At 42.6% G+C, this 25,546-nt stretch overlaps 1 protein-coding gene across 2 annotated transcripts in view; it reads left to right on the top strand.

Moving 5' to 3' along the window:
• LOC110498826 (pro-neuregulin-3, membrane-bound isoform-like) overlaps window positions 1-25,546 on the top strand; it is a 303,813-nt gene that overhangs the window by 212,585 nt on the left and 65,682 nt on the right. For both annotated transcript variants that reach the window (XM_021575470.3, XM_090212038.1), the window contains one exon: window positions 14,253-14,355. In XM_021575470.3, coding sequence (XP_021431145.3) covers window positions 14,253-14,355 — 103 coding nt within the window. The remainder of the gene's footprint in view (window positions 1-14,252; window positions 14,356-25,546) is intronic.

The following is a 25,546-nucleotide window of genomic DNA, read 5'->3' as shown; positions in this document are numbered from 1 at the left end:
ATGCTGCAGAATGCAACCTTTTGATTTCTATATCAACTCAGCAAAAAAAGAAACATCCTCTCACTGTCAACTGCGTTTATTTTCAGCAAACTTAACATGTGTACATATTTGTATGAACATAACACGATTCAACAACTGACATAAACTGAACAAGTTCCAAAGACATGTGACTAACAGAAATTGAATAATGTGTCCATGAACAAAGGGGGACTCAAAAGTAACAGACAGTATCTGGTGTGGCCACCTATTGCAATAAGTACTACAGTGCATCTCCTCCACATGGACTGCACCAGATTTGCCAGTTCTTGCTGTGAGAAGTTACCCCACTCTTCCACCAAGGCACCTGCAAGTTCCCAGACATTTCTAGGGGGAATGGCCCAGGGCCTCACCCTCCAATCCAATAGGTCCCAGACGTGCTGGCCATGGCAGAACACTGACATTCCTGTCTTGCAGGAAATCACACACAGAACGAGCAGTATGGCTGGTGGCATTGTCAAGCTGGAGTGTCATGTCAGGATGAGCCTGCAGGAAGGGTACCACGAGGGAGGATGTCTTCCCTGTAACGCACAGCGATGAGATTGCCTGCAATGACAACAAGCTCAGTCCGATGGTGCTGTGACACACCACCCCAGACCATGACGGACCCTCCACCTCCAAATTGATCCTGCTCCAGAGTACAGGCCTCGGTGTAACTCTCACTCCTTCAACGATAAACGCGAATCCGACCATCACCCCTGGTGAGACAAAACCACGACTCGTCAGTGAAGAGCACTTTTTGCCAGTCCTGTCTGGTCCAGCGAAAGTGGATTTGTGCCCTTAGGCGACGTTATTGCCGATGATGTCTTGTGAGGACCTGCCTTACAACAGGCCTGCAAGCCCTCAGTCCAGCCTCTCTCAGACTATTGCGGACAGTCTGAGCACTGATGGAGCGATTGTGCATTCCTGGTGTAACTCGGGCAGTTGTTGTTGCCATCCTGTACCTGTCCCGCAGGTGTGATGTTCGGATGTACCGATCCTGTGCAGGTGTTGTTACACGTGGTCTGCCACTGCGAGGACGATCAGCTGTCCGTCCTGTCTCCCTGTAGCGCTGTCTTAGGCGTCTCACAGTACGGACATTGCAATTTATTGCCTTGGCCACGTCTGCAGTCCTCATGCCTCCTTGCAGCATGCCTAAAGCACATTCACGAAGAATGTCAAGGACCCTGGGTATCTTTCTTGTGGTGGTTCTCAGAGTCAGTAGAAAGACCTTTATAGTGTCCTAAGTTTTCATAACTGTGACTTTAATTGCCTACCGTCTGTAAGCTGTTAATGTCTTACTGACCGTTCCGCAGATGCATGTTCATTAATTGTTTATGTTTCATTGAACAAGCATGGGAAACAGTGTTGAAACCCTTTAAAATGAAGATCTGTGAAGTTGTTTGGGTTTTTACAAGACAGGGTCCTGAAAAGGGACATTTCATTTTTGCTAAGTTTAGTAAGAGCATATTCTGCAGTTTGTGTGGCACTTTGTCAAATAACTCTCAAATTTGAATACGTGCAGCTCTATTTCCAAATTTCCCTTTTTCCAAGAATATCCGTGCTGTCCATGCATTCAGCACATGACCATTCGCGCTGTTGTGTTGCTTTGGCAACTAAGCAAAAATGAGTAATATAATAAACTTGGATGAATGGGCGATAGATACCAGATAGAAACTGATAATGAATGATTCTTGTGACTGTCACAACCGCCAGGAGTTGTGGGTGCAGAGTCAGAGGCAGAGAGCAGAGGATACTGGGGAAACCGACTTTATTAGGATTCCCAAAACGAACGGTAAAAACAACGGGCGAAAATCGACAGAAAATAGTCCAACCCAACACAGGGCACAAACGGTCAGGAACACAAACACGCACAACCTGATGAAAAGAAAAACAATCCCGCACAGAAATAGGTGGGCCTAACAGGCTTAAATAGACATGAATCAAGAAACAAAATAAGAGACAGGTGCAACCAATAAGACCAAACAAACAGAAAAGGAAAAGGGGATCGTGGCGGCTAGTAGACCGGAGGTCTGAGCGCCGCCCAAACAGGCAGGGGAGCCGTGACAGGGACTTCAATTAACTGAATGATGAGGAGAATAAAGAGGTTGATTGAATGTGATTGATGAGGGTGAAGAGCATGATTTGAATTTAAAACAATAGTGTAATGATGATAAGGAATCGTGGGCGATCTAATTATTTTATAATGAAAGGAAATTATATACCACTTCCAGAATATCAGATAGTCAAATCAGACACTGAGTACAACATGCAATGTGTGTAGTTCACAATGGCAAGCCGAACAAAACTAATGGACGCACTGACAGCATTGCAAATGCTGTAGAATTTAAATAAGTCAGAGTCGGATCGGATATTAACTTGAAATCGACGTTGCTGAAGAGTCTTCATCTGATTCTGATGTTGACTTTAAGCCTCCGCCTCCAATTCCTGTGCAGCAGAAAAAGCAGAACAGAACTAACTGAAACGGTGATCCCAACTGTGAGACAGGATTCTGGGAGGAATGGCACAGTTTGGGTAGAAAAGCTTGACGAGTTTGTGACATGCAGATGTTGCAGCACATCAGAGATTGTACTTTCTCTCATGCGCACAGAAAAACATAACGTGGGAAATGTTTATGGATGAACTCAAAGCATTTATTGCACTCTTGTATGTCCGCAGGGCATACGGCCGAGTAATTTTTGTCTGATAGGTATGGGGTGGACACTTTCTGAGACCATGCCACGCAATAAGAAATCAGACCCTTTGCTAAGAGACTAGAAATTGAGCTCAGGTACATCCTGTTTCTATTGATAATCCTTGCGATGTTTCTACAACTTGATTGGACATGATTTGGAAAGGAACACACCTGTCTATATAAGGTCCCACAGTTGACAGTGCCTGTCAGAGCAAAAACCAAGTCATGAGGTTGAAGGAATTGTCCGTAGAGCTCTGAGTTGATGTGAAGATGTGAGAAACTTCCAGAAGGACAACCATCTCTGCAGCACTCCACCAATCAGGCCTTTATGGTAGAGTGGCCAGACAGAAGCCAATCCTCAGTAACAGGCACATGACAGCCCGCTTGGAGTTTACCAAAAGGCACCTAAAGGTCTCTCAGACCATCTGATGAAATCAAGATGGGTCTTTTTGGCCTGAATGCCAAGCGTCACGTCTGGAGGAAACCTGGCACCATCCCCACGGTGACGCATGGTGCTGGCAACCTCATGCTGAGGGGATGTTTATCAGCGGCAGGGACTGGGAGACTAGTCAGGATCGAGGGAAAGATGAACAGAGAAAAGCACAGCGAGATCGTTGATGAAAACCTGCTCCAGAACGCTCAGGATCTCAGACTGGACCAAAGGTTCACCTTCCAGCAGGACAATGACCCTAAGCACATAGCCAAGCCAACATCGGGTGTGGCTTTGGGACAAATATCTAAATGTCCTTGAGTGGCCCAGCCAGAACCCGGACTTGAAATCAATCTAACATCTCTGGAAAGACCTGAAAATAGCTGTGCAGCAACGCTCCCCATCCAACCTGACAGAGATTGAGAGGATCTGCAGAGAAGAATGGGAGAAACTCCCCAAATACAGGTGTGCCAAGCTTTTGCGTCATACCCAAGAAGTCTCGAGGCTGTATTCACTGGCAAAGGTGCTTCAACAAAGTACTGAGTAAAGGGTCTGAATACTTATGTAAATGTAACATTTAACTTTTGTATTTATAAAGCAAGCATTTCTAAAAACCTGTTATTGATTTGTTATTATGGGGTATTGTGTGTAGATTGATGAGGAAACAAAACAATTTAATCAATTTTAGAATAAGGTTGTAACGTAACAAAATGTGGAAAAAGTCTATGGGTCTGAATACTTTCCAAAGGCCCTGTATGTCAAGCAACATGGACACAGTGTTCCAGTGAGATTAACTCAAGCAAATTTGCAACATCCAATCCGTTCATACATCCCATCATGGTTTCACAAATTATTTGGTCATCCAACTTTTCGGTTATTGTAACTGCCTCAATATAGACAAAACGTTTATTTATTTCATCTTTATTTAACCAGGTAGGCCAGTTGAGAACAAGTTCTCATTTACAACTGCGACCTGTTCAAGATAAAGCATAGCAGTGTGAACAGACAACAACACAGAGTTACACATGGAATAAACAATTAACAAGTCAATGACACAGTAGAAAAAGAAAAACAAAGAGTCTATATACATTGTGTGCAAAAGGCATGAGGAGGTAGCCGAATAATTACAATTTAGCAGATTAACAATGGAGTGATAAATGATCAGATGGTCATGTGCAGGTAGAGATACTGGTGTGCAAAAGAGCAGAAAAGTAAATAAATGAGGTGTTGGCTTTAGGGATGATCAGTGAGATACACCTGTTGGAGCGCGTGCTACGGGTGGGTGTTGCCATCGTGACCAGTGAACTGAGATAAGGCAGAGCTTTACCTAGCATGGACTTGTAGATGATCGGGAGCCAGTGGTCCTGGCGCCGAATATATAGCGAGGGCCAGCCGACTAGAGCATATAGGTCGCAGTGGTGGGTGGTATAAGGTGCTTTAGTAATAAAACGGATGGCACTGTGATAAACTGCATCCAGTTTGCTGAGTAGAGTATTGGAAGCTATTTTGTAGATGACATCGCTGAAGTCGAGAATCGGTAGGATAGTCAGTTTTACTAGGGTAAGTTTGGCGGCGTGAGTGAAGGAGGGTTTGTTGCGGAATAGAAAGCCGACTCTAGATTTGATTTTAGATTGGAGATGTTTGATATGAGTCTGGAATGAGAGTTTACAGTCTAGCCAGACACCTAAGTACTTATAGATGTCAACATATTCTAGGTCGGAACCATCCAGGGTGGTGATGCAAGTCGGGCGTGCGGGTGCAGGCAGCGAACGGTTTAAAAGCACGTTTCGGGTAGCCTTCCACAAGCTTCCCACAATAAGTTGGGTGAATTTTGGCCCATTCATCCTGACAGAGCTGGTGCAACTTAGTCAGGTTTGTAGGCCTCCTTGCTCACACACACTTTTTCAGTCTGCCCACACATGTTCTATGGGATTGAGGTCAGGGCTTTGTGATGGCCTCTCCAATACCTTGACTATGTTGTCCTTAATCCATTTTTCCACAACTTTGCTTGAGGTCATTGTCCATTTGGAAGACCCATTTGTTACCAAGCTTTAACTTCCTGACTGACATCTTGAGATGTTGCTACCTGAAACCTTTGACCGAAGTTAAACAATTTTAAGGCAATGCTACCAAATACTAATTGAGTGTATGTAAACTTCTGCCCCACTGGGAATGTGGTGAAAGTAATAAAAGCTGAAATAAATCATTCTCTCTACTATTATTCTGACATTTCACATTCTTAAAATAAAGTGGTGATCCTAACTGACCTAAGCCAGGGAATTTTTACTAGGATTAAATGTCAGGAATTGTGAAAAACTGAGTTTAAATGTAGTTGGCTAAGGTGTACTGTAAGTAAACTTCCGACTTCAACTGTATATGTCCTTAAATGTGCTGTCTGGTGGTTCCAATGAGCTTTAATGGCAAGCACCGCGTCTCACTGAAGCATATCACAGTATACCACAGCATACTGCATGCTCTTATGAGCTATAACTCAACTTTTAAATGAAGAAGCACTGTAGCAGGTTAGGATAATTAACATGGTAGGTTAGGAGAACTAACGCAGCAGGTTAGGTGAATTAATGTAGGAGTTTAAGGTTAGGAAAGGGGTTAGTGTTAGGCTTAGTTGTGAACAACTGTTGCCTCCGACACGACACAAGCTGTTATGGGCCGAGCTACTCCATCTAGCTACAATGGAAACGTAAGAAAACCATCTGTGGCGACAAGTCATCAGTATCATAATACCGGCAAGGGCCACTTGTATCAATAAATCCCCATCAAAAAATGGTTTGTGTGGTAATAATTTCTTTATTTACTTTTTTATTCAAATGCTTTGAAATTCTGGTGACAAATTGTGCATTCCGATTTGTGTGTTAAATAATTTTTGGAAGGTTGTACTGATTATGATGAGCTAGTGCTAAGCTATTTTCCGTATATGTGTGGAGGCATGTTTGTTGACATAATTCAATGCATTCTGGGTGTCCCGTAAACATCTGTCGAAACACAGATGTTGCAGCAAAATGAGGTGAATGGAAGTGAATGACGGGTGATGAGACCCCTCACTTCGCCTTAAACATGCATACTGCAAACAGACCCAACTCATCTGGTCACCTCTTATTATCTTTGGTGACGCAGACAAACAAACATGGGGGTGTGCACAAACTACTCACTATTCAGATTACTTTAGATTGGTGAGCTCATGAGTGACGTGATGAATTATAAATAGTTATTGCAATTAGCTCATTTATATTATGGTTTCTATCAGCCGAGATGTGTCAAAATATGACCGCTTGTGTTAGCTCACTCTTGATCCTAAGCACACTCCCCCCATCCCTATAATAAATTACAGTAGCAGTAATGGTACCGTCAATGGATTACAGTAACCGCATTTGTACCGTTAAACTGTTTTGTTTTCAGTAACTTACAAAACAGACAGTTAACCTACTATAAAACAACGGTAATCATTATCATATTTCTCAGCTTGATTTTTAAAATTATTGTTAATATCTGTTGTTGCAGGTACGTTGATTGATTGATTGATTAATCTTTTGTAACGCAAAGATAAATAATATACATGTACATGTTCTAAACGAATCCCATCAGTTAGTTAGATTTTCGGCATCCTTTACTGAAATGGCTGTTTAAGTTTAAATGGCTTAGGTAGTAACTTCACAATGTTCCTAACCGTGGAAGTCATTTTATTGCAGGTGAAGCTATTCTAACTGTTTGATATCACAACTATGGCTGGATTCCAATAGGAATTACACATCACATTGCAAGCCTGCATAATGTGACTTGCAGCTAGGATTGCACAATTCTGATACAGTTCCCAGGTTTTCCAGACATCCAGGTTGGAATATTCCGCCAGGATTTCAGGATTTCAGGAAAATCTGGAAAGTTTTGGAACGTTACTAGAATTTGTGGCCTGTAAACCATGAGTTTCAGGCAATTGTATAAGTTAAGTTTCTTGTTTTACTAGGCAAGTTAGTTAAGAACAAATTCTTATTTACAATGACAGCCTACCGGGGAACAGTGGGTTAACTGCTTTATTCAGAGACAGAATGACAGATTATCACGACTTCCTCCGAAGTCGGTCCCTCTTCTTGTTCGGGCGGCGTTCGACGTCACCGTCCTTCTAGCCATCGCTGATCCACTTTTCATTTTCCATTTGCTTTGTCTTTGTTTTACACCACTGGTTTCAATTCCCCAACTACATGTTCATTATTAACCCTCTGTTTTCCCCATGGGTTTTGTGCGTGATTATTTTATTGTATACAAATACATTATGTATTTGGAAACGTTGAGTAAAGTTCCTTGTGTTACTCATCTCTGCTGTCCTGCGCCTGACTCCTCTGCACCAGCTACACCCAGTTCCTTATACAGATTTTTACCTTGTCACATTAGATCTAGCAACCTTTCGGTAACTGGCCCAATGCTCTAACCACTGCTGCCAAAATAAGGCTTTATGAAATACATATTGTATTAATATGTATTAATGATGACATATTCACTTAGGACCTCACTTGGGGAAGACCACAAGACTGAACATGGATGAATGCAACAACCATGTCTCTGTCACTAACAGATGCATGTGTGGTAATTTTACAATTCATTTGAAAGATATGGCACTCTTGGAAATATGCAAAAAAGGCTTTACAGTAAGAGTATGTTAATGTAAAACGAGTACAGTAGCATTATTGGTTTTGAAAACAGATTACAGTTACAGTATTAGATACCATAAAATATGGTACGGTAACATACTGTTCTATTTTTTACAGTAATTTACAGGTAACTGGCTGCCAGGAAGTTACTGTAAAAACAACAGGATTTTTTAAATATTGTAGCTAACACCAGACAGATGAAAGCGGAAACCTACTGTATATGATTCTTTGCCTTAGATGAATAGGGGAAACCTCTAATTAGATTTTCTGACAAGATGCAGTAAAATGTTGGCACCTGTAGACTAGCTACCTATGTAAACCAGCTATGTAAACTATTCCCCTCTGCAAACACACCTCCTGTGATGTTGGTTAAAAGGCCAAAATGTATTTAAATTAGGTAAGATAATAAGATGTTACCATTGGTGTATTAAAATGTGGCTTTTTGTGATGTCAGTAACCCAACTAGGTGACCCAATGCCTGCAAACCAGCAGTTGGGTCATCCAAACAACCCAACATTACTATGTTGAAGATAATGCAGTTAGCTAATGACCTAAGCCATCACCTGACAATTAACTAAAGGTTTCAGTCATACAAAATCTATACTTAAAAACTTCTCATGCTGGGGGCAGTATTGAGTCTGTAATTGAACCCACAAATGCTGAAGCTCCAGATACTCATCTAGACTAAAGAAGGCCAGTTTTATTGCTTCTTTAATCACCACAACAATTTTCAGCTGAGCTAACATAATTGCAAAAGGGTTTTCTAATTATCAATTAGCCTTTTAAAATGATCAAGTTGGATTAGCTAACACAACGTGCCATTGGGACACAGGAGTGATGGTTGCTGATAATACACCTACGTAGATATTCCATAAAATATCTGCTGTTTCCAGCTACAATAGTCATTTACAACATTAACAATGTCTACACTGTATTTCTGATAAATTATTTATAAATTAATTTATTTTTTAAATTAGAACATTTGAGTTTAACCATAGTGTTTGTTGTAATATTTGTTCTCTCTTTTCTGGTGGAGTAAACTGTAATTGCAACAAACTTTCTATGGCGCTTTTAAAAATTGTGATATTATGGAGATCATTTCAATTTCAAATAACAAAAAGGTTGAGGTTGTAATCTAAATAAAGGGGAAAAGGGCATTTTTGAGCCATTCTTACTAATCTGCTAAAAAACTGTTTGGATTTAAGCAATGGCTTTTTTCTGGCCGCTCTTCTGTAACGCCCAGCTCTTCTCCACAACGACCTGTTTGGAGAGCTCCTTGGTCTTCATGGTGCTGCTTGCTTGGTGGTGCCCCTTGCTTAGTGGACTTTCAGAACAGGTGTATACAGTGGTTCCTCCTTTAAAAGTTGCGAGCTTGCACCACGGGACTTAGAAGTACCTAGCGTCACGGCTTCATTGCCCCAGACCACCACCAGGGGGAGTTAGAGCACTCATTATGCATTTGGGACCCAAGGTTTTTATATGACCAATCATATAGTGGTTTCAATGACAAATTTTGACGCGAGCCACCCTTGCCTTGTGGCGTTCTTCAAAAAAGATGGCTGACAAACATTACGGTGGAATCAGATGTAATAACGTCATTAAGAGTCAAGCAAAACGTTTACAATTGAGGGGAATATGTTAGTTAATGTAGAGACAAACGTTTGTGCAGACTTTTTTTATCCATAAAGTTAATTTACGAAAATCGCTATTTAGCAAGTTATCTGACAACATTAGCCAGGAGAAGGAATTTGTAATTCGTGTTGTTTAGTGTTTTAGGGAATCCTGTGGATGTGTAGCTAGTTACAGTATGTAGCCGATCTGTGTATGGAAACTAAAACGTTAGGTTCTGAACTAATATTCATTCCAATCTATGAACCTCAGCTGTCATAGTTGTTGCATCAACTTCAAGTCTGAATGGCATTAATGAAGCCTATGGATAGAGTAGAATATAATAATGTACTGTAGTTATTTCCACACAAGTTTCCCACATTGTAGCCTGCACATTGAATATTTTCACTGATCATGTATTCTTCCTTGGCAAATAAAGGTGCAGTTCAGGTATGAATCTGAGATTATTTTTCAGTCATATCAAACTCCATTATTTGAATGATGCTGTGTCTGCATGTATGTCTTACAATTATACACTTCAACAGTGTTTGTCACTCCTGATCCTGGGACATCACATATTACACATTGTAACTATGCAATAGACTAGAAACATGATTGATTTGCAATTCATATATACAGAAGAAAAAAAATATGCATATCTAACTCCCTTCATCTGCATTAATCTGAGGACACAGGGTAGTATTTCAATGAGATACTTAATTTCAACCAGTGGAGAATGTGAATTGCTTTTTATACAGGTGTTATAAATACATAGTTAATTATACATATAAATACATAACTGAATTATAATTATGATGATTGTAATATTATAAATACAAGTTCAATCTGTAATTCAATGCACTTATGGTGTGCATTATAAAAAGAAAGAAAAGGTGGGGAGAGAGGTATAGAAGGCAGAAAGGGAAAGAGGTCAGAACAGCAGCAGACAACATATGACCCGAATATTCTCTCAGTTCATCACAATTGTGGTGTCTCCTAACCAGCCTTGGGCCCCCAGTTGGTCCGAAGGTTATCTTAAGAGCGGGTGAGGTGGCGATGACGGGACTGGCTTCCTCTCTCGCATCAACGAGACACAGATGGATAGAGAGAGAGCATGATTAAGCCTTGTTTTTTTTATTCTAACAAGGTCAGTCATCTTAAATCAGGAGGTGAAATGCAAAACTGACCTTGGATCATTAACTCTGGGACTACTACATCTCTGTCTGTATTTCAATGTAAAGCATCTGTTACGGTTTTCTTGGTAAGCACAGGAAGTTTGCGCAGGTCTCCAACCTGGCGTAGCCATACTCCCTGCAAGCCCCCTGTGAGCTGACTCTCGGGCTTCCATCCGCGTCGCCGTGCTGCCTCCTCATACCAGCGCCTCTCCGCTTTCGCCGCCTCCAGTTCTTTGGGGCGGCGATATTCTCCAGGCTGTGCCCAGGGTCCTTTACCGTCCAATATCTTCTCCCATGTCCAGAAATCCGGATTTCGCTGCTTCTGTTGCCGCTGCCTGGCACCACGCCGCTTGGTCCTGTTGTGGTGGGTGATTCTGTTACGGTTTTCTGGTGGTGAAAGAGAGGCGGACCAAAACGCAGCGTGGTTATCTTGATACATGTTTAATGAAATATAAACATGAACAAATACAAAACAATAAATGTAACACAAAAACCTAACAGCCTATACTGGTGCAAAACAGAGACAGGAACAATCACCCACCAAACACTCAAAGAATATGGCTGCCTAAATATGGTTCCCAATCAGAGACAACGATAAACACCTGGCTCTGATTGAGAACCACTCCAGACAGCCATAGACTATGCTAGATACCCCCACTAAGCCACAATCCCAATACCTAAAAAAAAATCAAGACAAAACACACCACATAATAAACCCATGTCACACCCTGGCCTAACCAAAATAATAAAGAAAACACAGAATACTAAGACCAGGGCGTGACAGCATCTCTTTAATAATACTTCCTGTTGACCCGACCATGTGACATCTCACCTATGATCATGCTGTGCCCTCTGTCAGTCAGTTCAGATGCGGGAGGGGTTCACCAAAACAGCTGATATAAACTTGAGGATTTAGGGAGAAGGGGGAGAGGGATGAAGTGAAGAAGAGAGAATGTTATTGTGTTTATGTGGTCTCACCTGGTGTCCACACTAAGTGGCTACAGAGTATTTTATGCTGAAAAACAGACACATGAGGACAAACAATAGAAGATAATGTCAATAGAAGATACTGTATGTGACGCAGGCACCTATCAGAGTGTACCTGAAACGTTTAAATATAAAGGGCTATGTGTCTCACCAGTTGGTTATTGCAAGGCTAACCACCAGGGAAATCATGACTTGGCAGCAACAGATATTTCAGTGACAATGGCTGTGTTTATGTGGGTGGAAATCTGAAAATTAGCAGCTGACATCTTAAGGTTTTTTAAATTAATGCATGAGACAGGTTCCATGTACAACAAGACAGGCAGAGACGGAGAAAAATAACACAGAACAGTTTATGGACACTTTTGCCAGCAATAAAACTTCCACTGCCTGTTCCTCGGACAGTGAACATCTGGAAATATCTACATTTTCGACCCCTTGGTCAGCTCGCTCTCTGAATGTAACGAAAACACCTTATTTTTTATAGATGTGAAAACAATAACTGAGATATGATCGTTCAATCTAAAGCAGCAGATGTCATTTTTAAGATATGTCAATACAGCCCAGTGCTGCTTACCTGAGATGCCATCTTCGTAGATGTCCGCTTTGACTTCCTTTGTATCTGAAAAAAGTAGCTTTCAGAACAATTCATTTTGATTGAAAATAAAAAAGGTTTTGCTCTCGACAAAAAGACAAATTTACCTCCATAGCATATAACAATTTGCCTGTGAATAACCACACCTTCATACAAACGTGGTACGGTATGCAGAATTCTTGACGCACATATCCTGCCAGCACGCCCACAAGCGAGCCACTCAGGAGCAGAATGATGATGCGTGTAAGAGGGAAAGGAAAGAGATACTAAAGAATAGTCTAATAGCCGGGCAAGGTGTGAACCCCCCCCCCCCCCCCCCCCCCCCTAACACAGACGACCTATGCCCTAACGACCTATTCAATGTAATAAAGTAATGACTTTTCAAATAAGCTACCTTACACATTATGTTGGCTGACAATTTCTTAGCTACACTGTCCTTATGAACCACATAGCATATTATTACAGAAGTATTTACCAGTATGTTAGCTAGCTACCTAATGTTAGTAGTTATACATAAAACTTGCCAGTATATTAACTATAGGCTAACTACCTAACTACCCAAAGTTTGTTGACTTGATTATTCTCGTCATTCTTAGCGTAACTAAATGCTATAGTTGTTGTGCTTTCTCAATGGACATTCGGGTGTTTTCCTAAATTCCCTCTGGCTATCTTTAGGCTGGACAATAGAACAAGTCAAAATTCACCCAAGGCTGAAAAATGGCTTAAGAACATTGGCTACACTGGAACACTAGCGCGAGCCCATAGCAAAGTAATGGAATCGAACGTTCACAGAGCCTGTTTTGACTGGAGTGATGCTTAGAATTCCATAAAAAAATGTATCCCTTTCTATTTTACCACTACAATCTGTTCGACGGACAAAACTGGAAAAAAACAACTTGTGTAGAAAGTAAACATCCGCACCTCGATGGTGCATAATGAAAAAGTGTGGACATTTATTTAACTTCTGACTATTTCTGGTCTAGCGAACGATGACAAATGAGCTCGCTGCCCAGACTTGAAAAGGTGCCCGTGTAACAGTTTTGCTTCCATCCCACTCCTCGCCCCTTCCTGGGCTCGAATCAGGGACCCTATGCACACATAGACAACAGCCACCCTCGAAGCATCCTTACCCATCGCTCCATAAAAGCCGCAGCAACAACTATTTCAAGGTCTCAGAGCGATTGACATCACCGATTAAAACGCTATTAGCGTGCACCTCGCTAATTAGCTAGCCATTTCACACCAGTTACACCCTTGAAAACAATCAAAACATACACATTGAGAGTTATTTGGCGAAATAGACAGACATGCCTATATTTCCCCCATAGGAAACAATGGGAAGACCGCAGAGTTCCAATATTATTTTCGTTGTTCACATTTTGTTGTTTACATTTTGACTATAAAACATAGTGAGCAGGTCTCATTGCCAATAATAGCGAAGTAGGCATTGTGAAGTTGAACAATAAACTGGGAATAGAATGTTCGGAAGGCGAGTTGGTGCTCAGTAGAATTGATAGGAGCTTATCTATGTATAATCAATTTACCCCTACCTACATGTACATATTACCTCAATTACCTTGACTAACCTGTAGCACCGCACATTGACTAAGTACCGGTACCCCTTGTATATAGCCTCTTTATTGTTATTTTATTGTTGCTCTTTTATTTTTTACTTTGTTTTATTTAGTAAATATTTTTCTTAACTTTTATTTTTCTTAAAAATGCATTGTTGTTAAGGGCTTATAAGTACGCATTGCACGGTAAAGTCGACACCTGTTGTATTCAGTGCATGTGACAAATACAATTTGATTTGATATGCACATCTTACAGAGTGTGGATTTAATGTTTTTTTCTTGTTTTCACAAAACTGATTATTACTATTGTGTGTGTTACTAGCAAGGATTTGTGTGTGGTGTGTGATTCTTTACATATCAATTTTCTGTTGGTGGCTCACACTTTGATAGTACTCTACATGCATATCGATTGTGGCTTCAACAGTACTATTTTGCCTGTGTCTCTGCAGAGAATATACTCTACATGTATATACAGAGAGTGGCTTTAACATCATATTTATTTGCCTGTGTCTCCACAGAAAGCCGTGAGACTTACCAGAGAAAGGTGCTGTCCATCTTCAGCATTGCCTCAGGGATCTGTTTTCTCGGAGTGGCATGCATGGCTCTCTATCGCAGCAACAAGTGAGTGAGGGTCACACTGAGTAGCTAAGTATGCCTCCAAACAACGAATGGAAAATTGTATCATCATGGGATATTAGCATAGTAAACTACAGGTGCAGCCCTGATGTAAGAGGATATACTGAGCTTATGTTTATATAATGGCGAAGAGTGTTGGTCTCCAGCCATGGCTCATTGATGCCATACTTAGAAATATGACAAAAGACAACATTCTTGTTTCAAAATGTATGTCTAATCGAAATAATGTACACATCCTCAACAGTAACCGTAGGTAAAGGCTAATGCAAAATAATATACTTTGTCTGCAGTTTGTTGATTTTTTAAAACATGGAATCATGGTTTGTTAACTGCACAAGTTACAGTTGGAAACCTAAAAAAGTGACCAGAGGAGGGAGACGTGTGGGCCCAATAGATAAAGTGGTCACGGACAGCAGACGGAACATACATACGCCCAACGGGACACTGGAGGGGAGGGGGCTCTGTACGCAATGCCTGCTTAATGTCCGCATCCAGTTCCCACACGACCGGCGCTACCAGGCATGAGGCCGGGAGTATGGGAGTTTGATCCATGAGCCACTCCTCTGTGTCATACAGCCGGGACAGTAGGTCTGCCTTCTTATTCTAGGAACCTGGTCTGTAGGATAGGGTAAACACAAAACGGGTAAAGAACATGGCCCACCTTGCCTGACGAGGATTCAATCTCCTAGCTGCCCGAATGTACTCCAGGTTGCGGTGGTCAGTCCAGATGAGGAAAGGGTGTTTTGCCCCCTCAAGCCAATGTCTCCACGCCTTCAACGCTTTAACCACAGCCAACAAACTCCCGGTCCCCCACATCATAGTTACGCTCCGCTGGGCTGAGCACAGGGGTGGAGTTTCGGTGGCGTGCCCGAGCGCTGTGAGAGCATGGCTTCTATTCCAACCTCGGATGCGTCCACCTCCATTATGAATGCCAAAGAGGGATCCGGATGGGCCAGCACAGGAGCCGAAGTAAACAGAGCTCTTAGCTGCCCAAAAGCCCTGTCCGCCTCAGCCGACCACAGCAACCTTACAGGACCCCCCTTCAGCAGTGAGGTAATGGGTGCAGCAACCTGGCCAAAACCCCGGGTAAATCTCCGGTAGTAATTGGCAAACCCTAAAAATCACTGTACCTCCTTTACCGTGGTGGGAGTCGGCCAATTACGAACAGCTGCAATGCGGTCACTCTCCATCTCCACTGCTGATGTGGAAATGCAATACCCTAGGAAGGAGACGGCCTGCTGAAAGAACAGACATTTCTCAGCCTTGACATACAGGTCATGCTCCAACAGTCATCCAAGTACCTTGCGCACCAAGGACACATGCTCAACGCGTGTAGCGGAGTAAATCAGAATGTCATCGATATACACCCCTAAACCCAAAATCTTGTCTACAAAGGATTGGAAAACTGATGGAGCATTCATCAACCCGTACGGCATGACGAGGTACTCATAATGCCCTGTGGTGGTACTGAACGATGTCTCCCTCCCTGATACGCACCAGGTTATACGTACTCCTGAGATCCAGTTTCATGAAGAAGTGCGCCACATGCATTGACTCAATTGCCGTGGTGATATGAGGTAGCGGGTAACTCTACCTCACCGTTATTTGATTGAGACCTCCACAGTCAATGCACGGGCGTAAACCTCCATCCTTCTTCTTCACATAAAAGAAACTCGAGGAGGCGGGTGAAGTAGAGGGCCGAATGTACCCCTGACTCAGGGATTCAGAGACATATGTATCCATAGCCACCATCTCCGCTTGCGACAGGGGATACATGTGACTCCTGGGAAGCGCAGCTTCTGCCAGGAGATGTATCGCACAATCCTCCCGTTGATGAGGCGGTAATTGAGTCGCCTTCTTTTAACAGAAGGCGAGAGCCAAATCGGCATATTCTAGGGGGATGTGCACGGTGGAGACCTGGTCTGGACTTTCCACTGTGGTAGCACCAACGGAAACCACTACACACCTCTCTGAACACTCTCGTGACCACCCCGTGAGAGTCCTCTGTTGCCAGGAAATAGTGGAGTTATGCAGAGCCAACCAGGGAAGGCCTAGTACCACAGGAAACTGAGGAGAGTCAATGAGGAAGAGACTGATTCTCTCCTCATGATCCCCCTGCATAACCATGGCCAAGGAGATGATGGCCTCCCTGATTAGCCCGGACCCTAATGGTCGACTATCAAGAGCGTGTACCGGGAAGGGTCTAACTATAGGAAAAATGGGGATCCCTAACCTAATGGCTAATGCTCTGTCGATAAAATTCCCAGCTGCGCCTGAATCGACGAGCGCCTTATACTGGGAATGTGGGGAAAACTGAGGGTAACAAACAGGCACAAACAGTTGATCAACAGAGGACTCTGGATGAGTGTGGTGCAAACCCAGAGTTGCCTCAACTCCCAGAGGAACCAACACGGCACCGACCGGCAGTTTGTCCTCTGCGCCCACAGATGGCTCACTTGATGGCTCCTCCTCCAGTCTCCCTAAGAGCAGCCCATCCTAACTCCATGGGCACCGGAGCGGGGGTCATGGACGATGGAACTGACAGAGCCCCCTCTGGACGTCTGCGGGTGACCAGCATGTTATCCAACTGGAAGGACAAATCCACCATTGGTCAAAGGACAGCTCACGTTGGACCTCCTCTCGTAGGCTGCATCGATAGTGGTCAATGAGGGCCCTGTCGTTCCAGCCTGCTCCGGCGGCCAAGGTCCGGAATTCCTGGGCGAAGTCACCTGCCACGCTCCTCGTCACCTGCCTCAAATGGAAGAGCCTTTCCCCCACCGCTCTGCCCTCGGGTGGATGGTCGAAGCCTGCCCGGAAGCGACTGGTGAACTCCTCGAAGTGGTCTGACACCGTGTCTCCTTCTCTCCACACAGCGTTTGCCCACTCCAGCGCTCTCCCTGTGAGGCAGGAGACGAGGGCGGTTGGGTGCACAGTGGCCAGGTAGAGGTCCAGTTGTAACAAGAATCCCTGGCACTGTGCTGCAATTCCATCATACTCCCTGGGAAGGGAGAGACGCATCCCACTGGAATTCTCTCCGGATGGGACGGGTGGAGACAACCCCGGTTGTGCTGGTCGAGGCACTGGAGAGACTTCTTGTCTCTCCCAGTGGTCCATGGCACTAAGATGAAGTAACATGGCCGAATGTTCCTGGACGCGCTCCTCGACTCCTCTAACCTTGCTACCTGCTCCTGCTGACTACATTAGAAGTGTGTAAATCTGCCAAGGGGTGTACTAGAGGCAAAGTCAGGTGCAGGAGAGCAGAGGAATGTTAAGTGGTGCACTTTTATTTTTGTTCCAAAAACGAGAGCACTACATAAATCAAACGCGCTCAAAACATGGAACATAACAAAAGTAAAGCGCATAATAAAACCACACAATAGCATGAAACAATTACACACAAATACATGATGGGAAACAGAGGGTTAAATACAAGTAGATTGATTGGGGAAATCAAAACCAGGTGTGTATGGAACAAGACAAAACAAATAGACATGAAAAATGGAGCGGCGATGGCTAGAAAGCCGGTGACGTCGATCACTGAACGCTGACCGAACAAGGAGAGGAGCCGACTTCGGCGGAAGTTGTGACAGTCTTCGCATATCCAGCAACATGTTACCACAGAGTTTCTGAACCCAGAGCCATTTGCAAAGCAGTCCAGGATGGGGTTTGAGAGGCGAAAAATTATTCCTTAGTTGTTTTAATTTTCTCAAAATCTTTTGGCACAACCTAGACTCGAGCCAATGTCTTAAATAACTGACACATTTTAATTTTGATCAAAAACAACTTTATATCAAAGGAGTGCTTTTGATTTGACGGCACGAGATGGCGTTTCTGCGCATGAGCTTAGCTAACCAACGTTGCGATGGCATGGCCTACAAGTGTGATCGGGGATTTCTATTGGCGAAGCAGCTTTTGTCCATCTTCATATTGTACTGTCTTTGGTGTTACTGCCTAGCTAGAGATTTCCTCTCCGGGTAATCAAAAGCTGCATTGCTGGAATTTGCATAAGGCTGCACCGCTTTATAGCCAGTGACATGAACATAACAGTAGTCTGCACCACTCAGTCATGTTGTCAACAAGGCAGCATAGTGCATAGTACAGTCGTGGCCAAAAGTTTTGAGAATTGCACAAATATTAATTTTCACAAAGTCTGCTGCCTCAGTGTCTTTAGATATTTTTGTCAGATGGTACTATGGAATACTGAAGTATATTTATAAGTGTTTCATAAGTGTCAAAGGCTTTTATTGACAATTACATGAAGTTGATGCAAAGAGTCAATATTTGCAGTGTTGACCCTTCTTTTTCAAGACCTCTGCAATCTGCCCTGGCATGCTGTCAACTAACTTCTTGGCCACATCCTGACTGACGGCAGCCCATTCTTGCATAATCAATGCTTGGAGTTTGTCAGAATTTGTGGGTTTTTGTTTGTCCACCCGCCTCTTGAGGATTGACCACAAGTTCTCAATGGGATTAAGGTCTGGGGAGATTCCTGGCCATGGACCCAAAATATCGATGTTTTGTTCTCTGAGACACTAAGTTATCACTTTTGCCTTATGGGAAGGTGCTCCATCATGCTGGAAAAGGCATTGTTCGTCACCAAACTGTTCCTGTATGGTTGGGAGAAGTTTCTCTCAGAGGATGTGTTGGTACCATTCTTTATTCATGGCTGTGTTCTTAGGAAAATTTGTGAGTGAGCCCACTCCCTTGGCTGAGAAGCAACCCCACACATGAAAGGTCTCAGGATGCGTTACTGTTGGCATGACACAGGACTGATCGTAGCGCTCACCTTGTCTTCCCCGGACAAGCTTTTTTCCGAATGCCCCAAACATTCGGAAAGGGGATTAATCCGAGAAAATGACATTACCCCAGTCCTCAGCAGTCCAATCCCTGTACCGTTTGCAGAATATCAGTCTGTCCCTGATGTTTTTCCTGAAGAGAAGTGGCTTCTTTGCTGCCCTTCTTGACACCAGGCCATCCTCCAAAAGTCTTCGCCTCACTGTGCGTGCAGATGCACTCACACCTGCCTGCTGCCATTCCTGGGCAAGCTCTGTACTGGTGATGCCTCGATCCCGCAGCTGAATCAACTTTAGGAGATGGTCCTGGTGCTTGCTGGACTTTCTTGGGCACCCTGAAGCCTTCTTCACAACAATTGAACCGCTCTCCTTGAAGTTCTTGATGATCCGATAAATGGTTGATTTAGGTGAAATCTTACTGGCAGCAATATCCTTAAGCCTGTGAAGCTCTTTTTGTGCAAAGCAATGATGACGGCACGTGTCTCCTTGCAGGTAACCATGGTTGACAGATGAAGAACAATGATTCCATGCTCCACCCTCCTTTTGAAGCTTCCAGTCTGTTATTCGAACTCAATCAGCATGACAGAGTGATCTCCAGCCTTGTCCTCGTCAACACTCACACCTGTGTTAACGAGAGAATCACTGACATGATGTCAGCTGGTCGTTTTGTAGCAGGGCTTAAATGCAGTGGAACTGTTTTTTGGGGATTCAGTTCATATGCATGGCAAAGAGTGACTTTGCAATTAATTGCAATTCATCTGATCACTCTTCATAACATTCTGGAGTATATGCAAATTGCCATCATACAAATTGAGGCAGCAGACTTTGTGAAAATTAATATTTGTGTCATTCTCAAAACTTTTGGCCACGATTACAGAAACATAAATCCCTTTTCCATAAAATATATGTTTGAATTTTCAAACGAGTTTAATTGGGAAGGCAGGTTAAGCCTTTTTATCAAACGCAATCACTTTTGCATTTGAAAACACAGAATCCTACCCATTGCTCGCCCTGGGCTTTGAATGAGGCACCTGGCTCACGCCCTCGAGCCTGCCCAATTCCAAATCCAATCCCTTTTTCAATGTAATATTTCAAAGTTAAAATTGCATGTATTTAAGTATTTATTGTTGTAGTAGGGACAGTAATATTTAAAATGTTTAATGAAACTTTGTTCGTATTTAAAAGTGTGTATGAAGGTGTCTAGAATACAGTGCCTTGCGAAAGTATTCACCCCCCTTTTTTCAAATTTTGTTGCGTTACAACCTGTAATTTAAATAGATTTTTATTTGGAAAAAAAATCTTACAAAAAACTCACTCCCTTTCCTATGAGGCCCCTAAATAAAATCTGGTGCAACCAATTACCTTCAGAAGTCATATAATTAGTTAGATTACACATAGGTGGAGTTTATTTAAGTGTCACATGATCTGTCACATGATCTCGGTATATGTACACCTGTTCTGAAAGGCCCCAGAGTCTCCAACACCACTAAGCAAGGGGTACCACCAAGCAAGCGGCACCATGAAGACCAAAAATATGCTAAACTCTGAACATCCCAATGAGCACCATGAAATCCATTATTAAAAAATGGAAAGAATATGGCACCAGAACAAACTTGCCAAGAGAGGACCGCCCACCAAAACTAATGGACCAGGCAAGGAGGACATTAACCTGTTGAGTGTAGGGGGCAGTATTTTGATTGGATGAAAAAAAATACCCAATTGAAACTGCCTATTTCTCAGGTCCAGAATCTAAAATACGCATATAATTGTCAGATTAGGATAGAAACCACTCTAAAGTTTCCAAAACTGTCAAAATATAGTCTGTGAGTATAACAGAACTGATATTGCAGGTGAAAACCAGAGGAAAATCCAACCTGAAAGTGCTGTTTTTCCAGAGAGCTCTCTGTTCCATTGCCTGCCTGCGCTCCATTTAAAGGGATATCTACCAGATTCCCTTTCTTATGGCTTCCACATGTTGTGAACAGTCTTTAGACATAGTTTCAGGCTTTTATTTTGAAAAATGAGCGAGAAAGATCACATTGCGTCATTGGATGGCTGGGTGCCAGCAGTGTTTTGCATGCGCAACAGCTTGGAGCAGACATTTTCTCTCTCTCTCCTATTGAAGAAGCTACAGTCCGGTTGAAATATTATAAATTATATATTGTAAAAACAACCTGAGGATTGATTATAAAAAACACTTGACATGTTTCTACTAACTTTACGGATACAATTTGGAATTTTCGTCTGCCCGGTCGTGACCGCTCGAGCCTGTGGATTTCTGAACATAATGTGCCAACCAAATGGAGGTATTTTGGATATAAAACTAATCTTTATGGAACAAAAGGAACATTTATTGTGTAACTGGGAGTCTTGTGAGTGCAAACATCCGAAGATCATCAAAGGTAAGCGATTCATTTTATTGCTTTTCTGACTTTCGTGACCAATCTACTTGACTGCTAGCTGTTTGTAATGTTGTGTCTGCTGAGAGAGATGTCCTTACATAATTGCTTGGTATGGTTTCGCCAAAAAGCTTTTTTGAAATCTGACACGCCAGGTGGATTAACAACAAGCTAAACTGTGTTTTGCTATATTGCACTTGTTATTTCATGAACATTTAATATTTTTAGTAATTTAATCTGAATTTGGCGCTCTGCAATTCAGCGGATGTTGACAAAAATGATCCCGCTAACGGGATGGGTGCATCAAGAAGTTAATCAGAGAAGCAACAAAAATACCAAAGTTAACCCTGAAGGAGCTGCAAAGCTCCACCACGGAGATTGGAGTATCTGTCCATAAGACCACTTTAAGCCGTACACTCCACGGAGGTTCACCTTCCAGCAGGACAATGACCCTAAGCATACTGCTAAAGCAACACTTGAGTGGTTTAAGGGGACACTTTTAAATGTATTGGAATGGCCTAGTCAAAGCCCCGACCTCAATCCAATTGAGAATCTGTGGTATGACTTAAAGATTGCTCTACACCAGCGGAACCCATCCAACTTGAAGGAGCTGAAGCAGTTTTGCCTTGAGGAATGGTCAAAAATACCAGTGGCTAGATGTGCCAAGCTTAGACATACACCAAGAGACTGGCAGCTGTAATTGCTGCAAAAGGTGGCTCTACAAAGTCTTGACTTTGGGGGGCTGAATAGTTATGCACACTCAAGTTTTCAGTTTTGTTGTCTAATTTGTTGTTTCTTTCACAATAAAATAATATTTTGCATCTTCAAAGTGGTAGGCATGTTGTGTAAATCAAATGATTCAAACCCCCGGAATATCCTTTTTTATTCCAGATTGTAAGGCAACAAAATAAGAAAAATGCCAATTGGGGTGAATTCTTTCGCAAGCCACTGTAGCTATGTGGTTGTGGTTAGAAGTTGTGTGGTTGTTTTCAGTAGTTGTGTGGTTGTGGTCAGAAGTTTGGTGGCTGTGTTCACTATTTATAGTTATGTCGTTGTTGTCAGTAGTTTTGTGGTTTTGTTCATCTACATGTGGTCAGAAATTGGGTGGTTGTGATCAGCAGTTGCATGGTCAGTAGTTTTGTGGTCAGAATATGTCTTTGTGTTCAGTAGTTATGTGGTTGTGGTCAATAAATGTTGTCAGCAATTCCAGGTTGAAATGCAACAAAATAGGAAAAATGCCAAGAGGGGTGAATACCTCCACAACCCACTGTATAAAAATGTAGCCATTAATAAATGCATTCTATATCTTCCATAACCTTCTAAACAATGGTGTAGGAGTATAAAGATGGTGACACAGTGCCTTAGAAATAGTGCACCCTCTTAGTAATTTAGTGTTTATATACATCATCTGTAGTTGCCAACAATCAAATGTCTCTTGTCTCCTTCCATAACAAAAATTACTGATTTCGGGTTGTTTTGTTGCTCTAAGTTACAATCTGAATCTGCCATTATACTATACTGAACAAAAATGCAACATGCAACAATTTCAAATATTTTACTGAGTTACAGTTCATAGAAGGAAATCAGTCAATTGAAATACATTCATTAGGCCATAATTCATGGATTTCACATGACTAGCAGGGGTGCAGCCATGGGTGGGACTGGGAGGGCATAGGCCCACCCACTGGGGAGCCAGGCCCAACCAATCAGAATAATTTCCTCCCCCAAAAATGCCATTATTCAGACAGAAATACTTCCCAGCATGCCCCCCCCCCCCCCCTCCTCTGACGATTCCGCACGTGAAGAAGCCGGATGTGGAGGTCCTGGGCTGTAGTGGTTACACGTGGTTCTGAGGTTGGTGCACCTGTGTAATGATCATGCTGTTTAATAATCAGCTTCTTGAAATGCCACACCTGTCAGGTGGATTAATTATATTGGCAAAGGAGATATGCTCACTGACAGGGATGTTAACTAATTTGTGAACAAAAGTTGAGAGAAATCAGCTTTTGGTGCGTATGGAAAACTTCTGGGATTTTTTTTTTTCAGGGACCAACACTTTACAAGTTGAGTTTATATTTTTGTTCAGTTTAGTTCAATATTATAATGACGGTGACAAATAAACGCAGTTCTCGTATGAATACACTCATACTGTAATTGCACAATATGTATTGTACGTACATGCACAACACAGCCGTCCTTGCTGCAGCACACTTTCAAAAGTCTTTATACGATCTTGTCCTCTATGAAGATGAAGAATGTTGAGGTTGGTCCATGCAATCCAATGGTGTGGGAACAACCCACACAGTGTTATCATAATAGAGATACAATATTATAAAAATTGTGCTCTATTTAATTCAGTAGTTCTCACTTTGTAAGAAACAGCTCCTTTAGGCCTGGAAATATGATATTCTCCTTTTGTTGCCTTTGCACAATCAAAAGCTTTGCCATTTTCCCTTGGTGTCTTGCTTTTGACAAACACTTCACTTAACACCAGAACCACTAAAGCAGTCATTTTGTCGATTTAACAAGACTATATTACATACTGTTGGTATTTGAATCTTACATTTTCCAACAGACCTGGAGTTATAACTAGTTTTAGCAGGGCATGTCATTTTTTGGAATGGTTTTCCCCTGTTGCCTTCCTTTTCCGAATAGGGTCGGGTCCAGTACTTCTTCTGACAGTTCAAAGTTCAGTGTCCAGCTAATAATCACCCTGATAATTGCCTTGAAACTTAACTATACCAAAACTATTTTCACACATATAACAACAGATGAAATAAATTAAGTAAAGTATGATGGTGAGTTGATGAGTGAGGGGAAGCGAATGATGCATAATTATGTAATCACCAATTGTGAATTAAGAACAGGGAGAGCCATTATATAGTTATTGATCCATTATAATTATAATCTTAAAATGGTATGTATCCTTTACAGCAGCAGTCCACCGAATCAAAGATGTCTTATCAGTCTACTGTTTCAGTCTACAAAGGTGCTGAAGAATGACAAGTCAGAATTATGCACTACATCCAAACGAAGGTACACTATATATACAAAAGCATTTGGACACCCCTTCAAATGAAGGTATTCAGCTATTTCAGCCACATCCGTTGCTGACAGGTGTATGAAATCGAGCACACAGCCATACAATCTCCATAGACAAACATTGGCAGTAGAATGGCCCATACTGAGGAGCTCAGTGACTTTCAACTTGGCACCGTAATAGGATGCCACCTTTCCATGAAGTCAGTTTGTCAAATACCTCCCCTGCTAGAACTTCTCCACTCAACTGTAAGTGCTGTTATTGTGAAGTGGAAACATCTAGGAGCAACAATGGCTCAGCCGCGAAGTGGTAAGCCACACAAGCTCACAAATTGGACCACCGAGTGCTGAAAGATCGTCTGTCCTTGGTTGCAACTCTCAATACCGAGTTCCAAACTTCCTCTGGAAGCAACATCAATACAAGAACTGTTCGTCGGGAGCTTCATGAAATGGGTTTCCATGGCGGAGCAGCCACACACAGGCCTACTAAGATCACCACGCGCAATGCCAAGTGTCAGCTAGAGTGGTGTAAAGCTTGCTACTATTGGACTCTGGAGTGGAAACGTGTTCTCTGGAGTAATGAATCACGCTTCAACATCTGGCAGTCAGATGGGCGAATCTGGGATTGGCGGATGCCGGGAGAACGCTACCTGCCCCAATGCATATTGCCAACTGTACAGTTTGGTGGAGGAGGAATAATGGTCTGGGGCTGTTATTCATGGTTCAGGCTAGGCCCCTGAAGGGAAATCTTAATTCTACAGCATGCAATGACATTCTAGAACATTCTGTGCTTCCAACTTTGAAGCAACGGTTTGGGGAAAGCTCTTCCTGTTTCAGCATGACAATATCCCCATGCACAAAGCGATGTCCATGCAGAAATGGTTTGTCGAGATCGGTGTGGAAGAACTTGACTGGCCTGCACAGAGGCCTGACCTCAACCACATC

This window comes from Oncorhynchus mykiss, chromosome 20 (genome assembly GCF_057628025.1).
Source record: "Oncorhynchus mykiss isolate SJ-2025 chromosome 20, ASM5762802v1, whole genome shotgun sequence".
Lineage (NCBI taxonomy): Eukaryota > Metazoa > Chordata > Actinopteri > Salmoniformes > Salmonidae > Oncorhynchus > Oncorhynchus mykiss.
The sequence above is the reverse complement of the archived record's forward strand: the minus strand, read 5'-3'. Positions and strand labels throughout refer to the sequence as shown.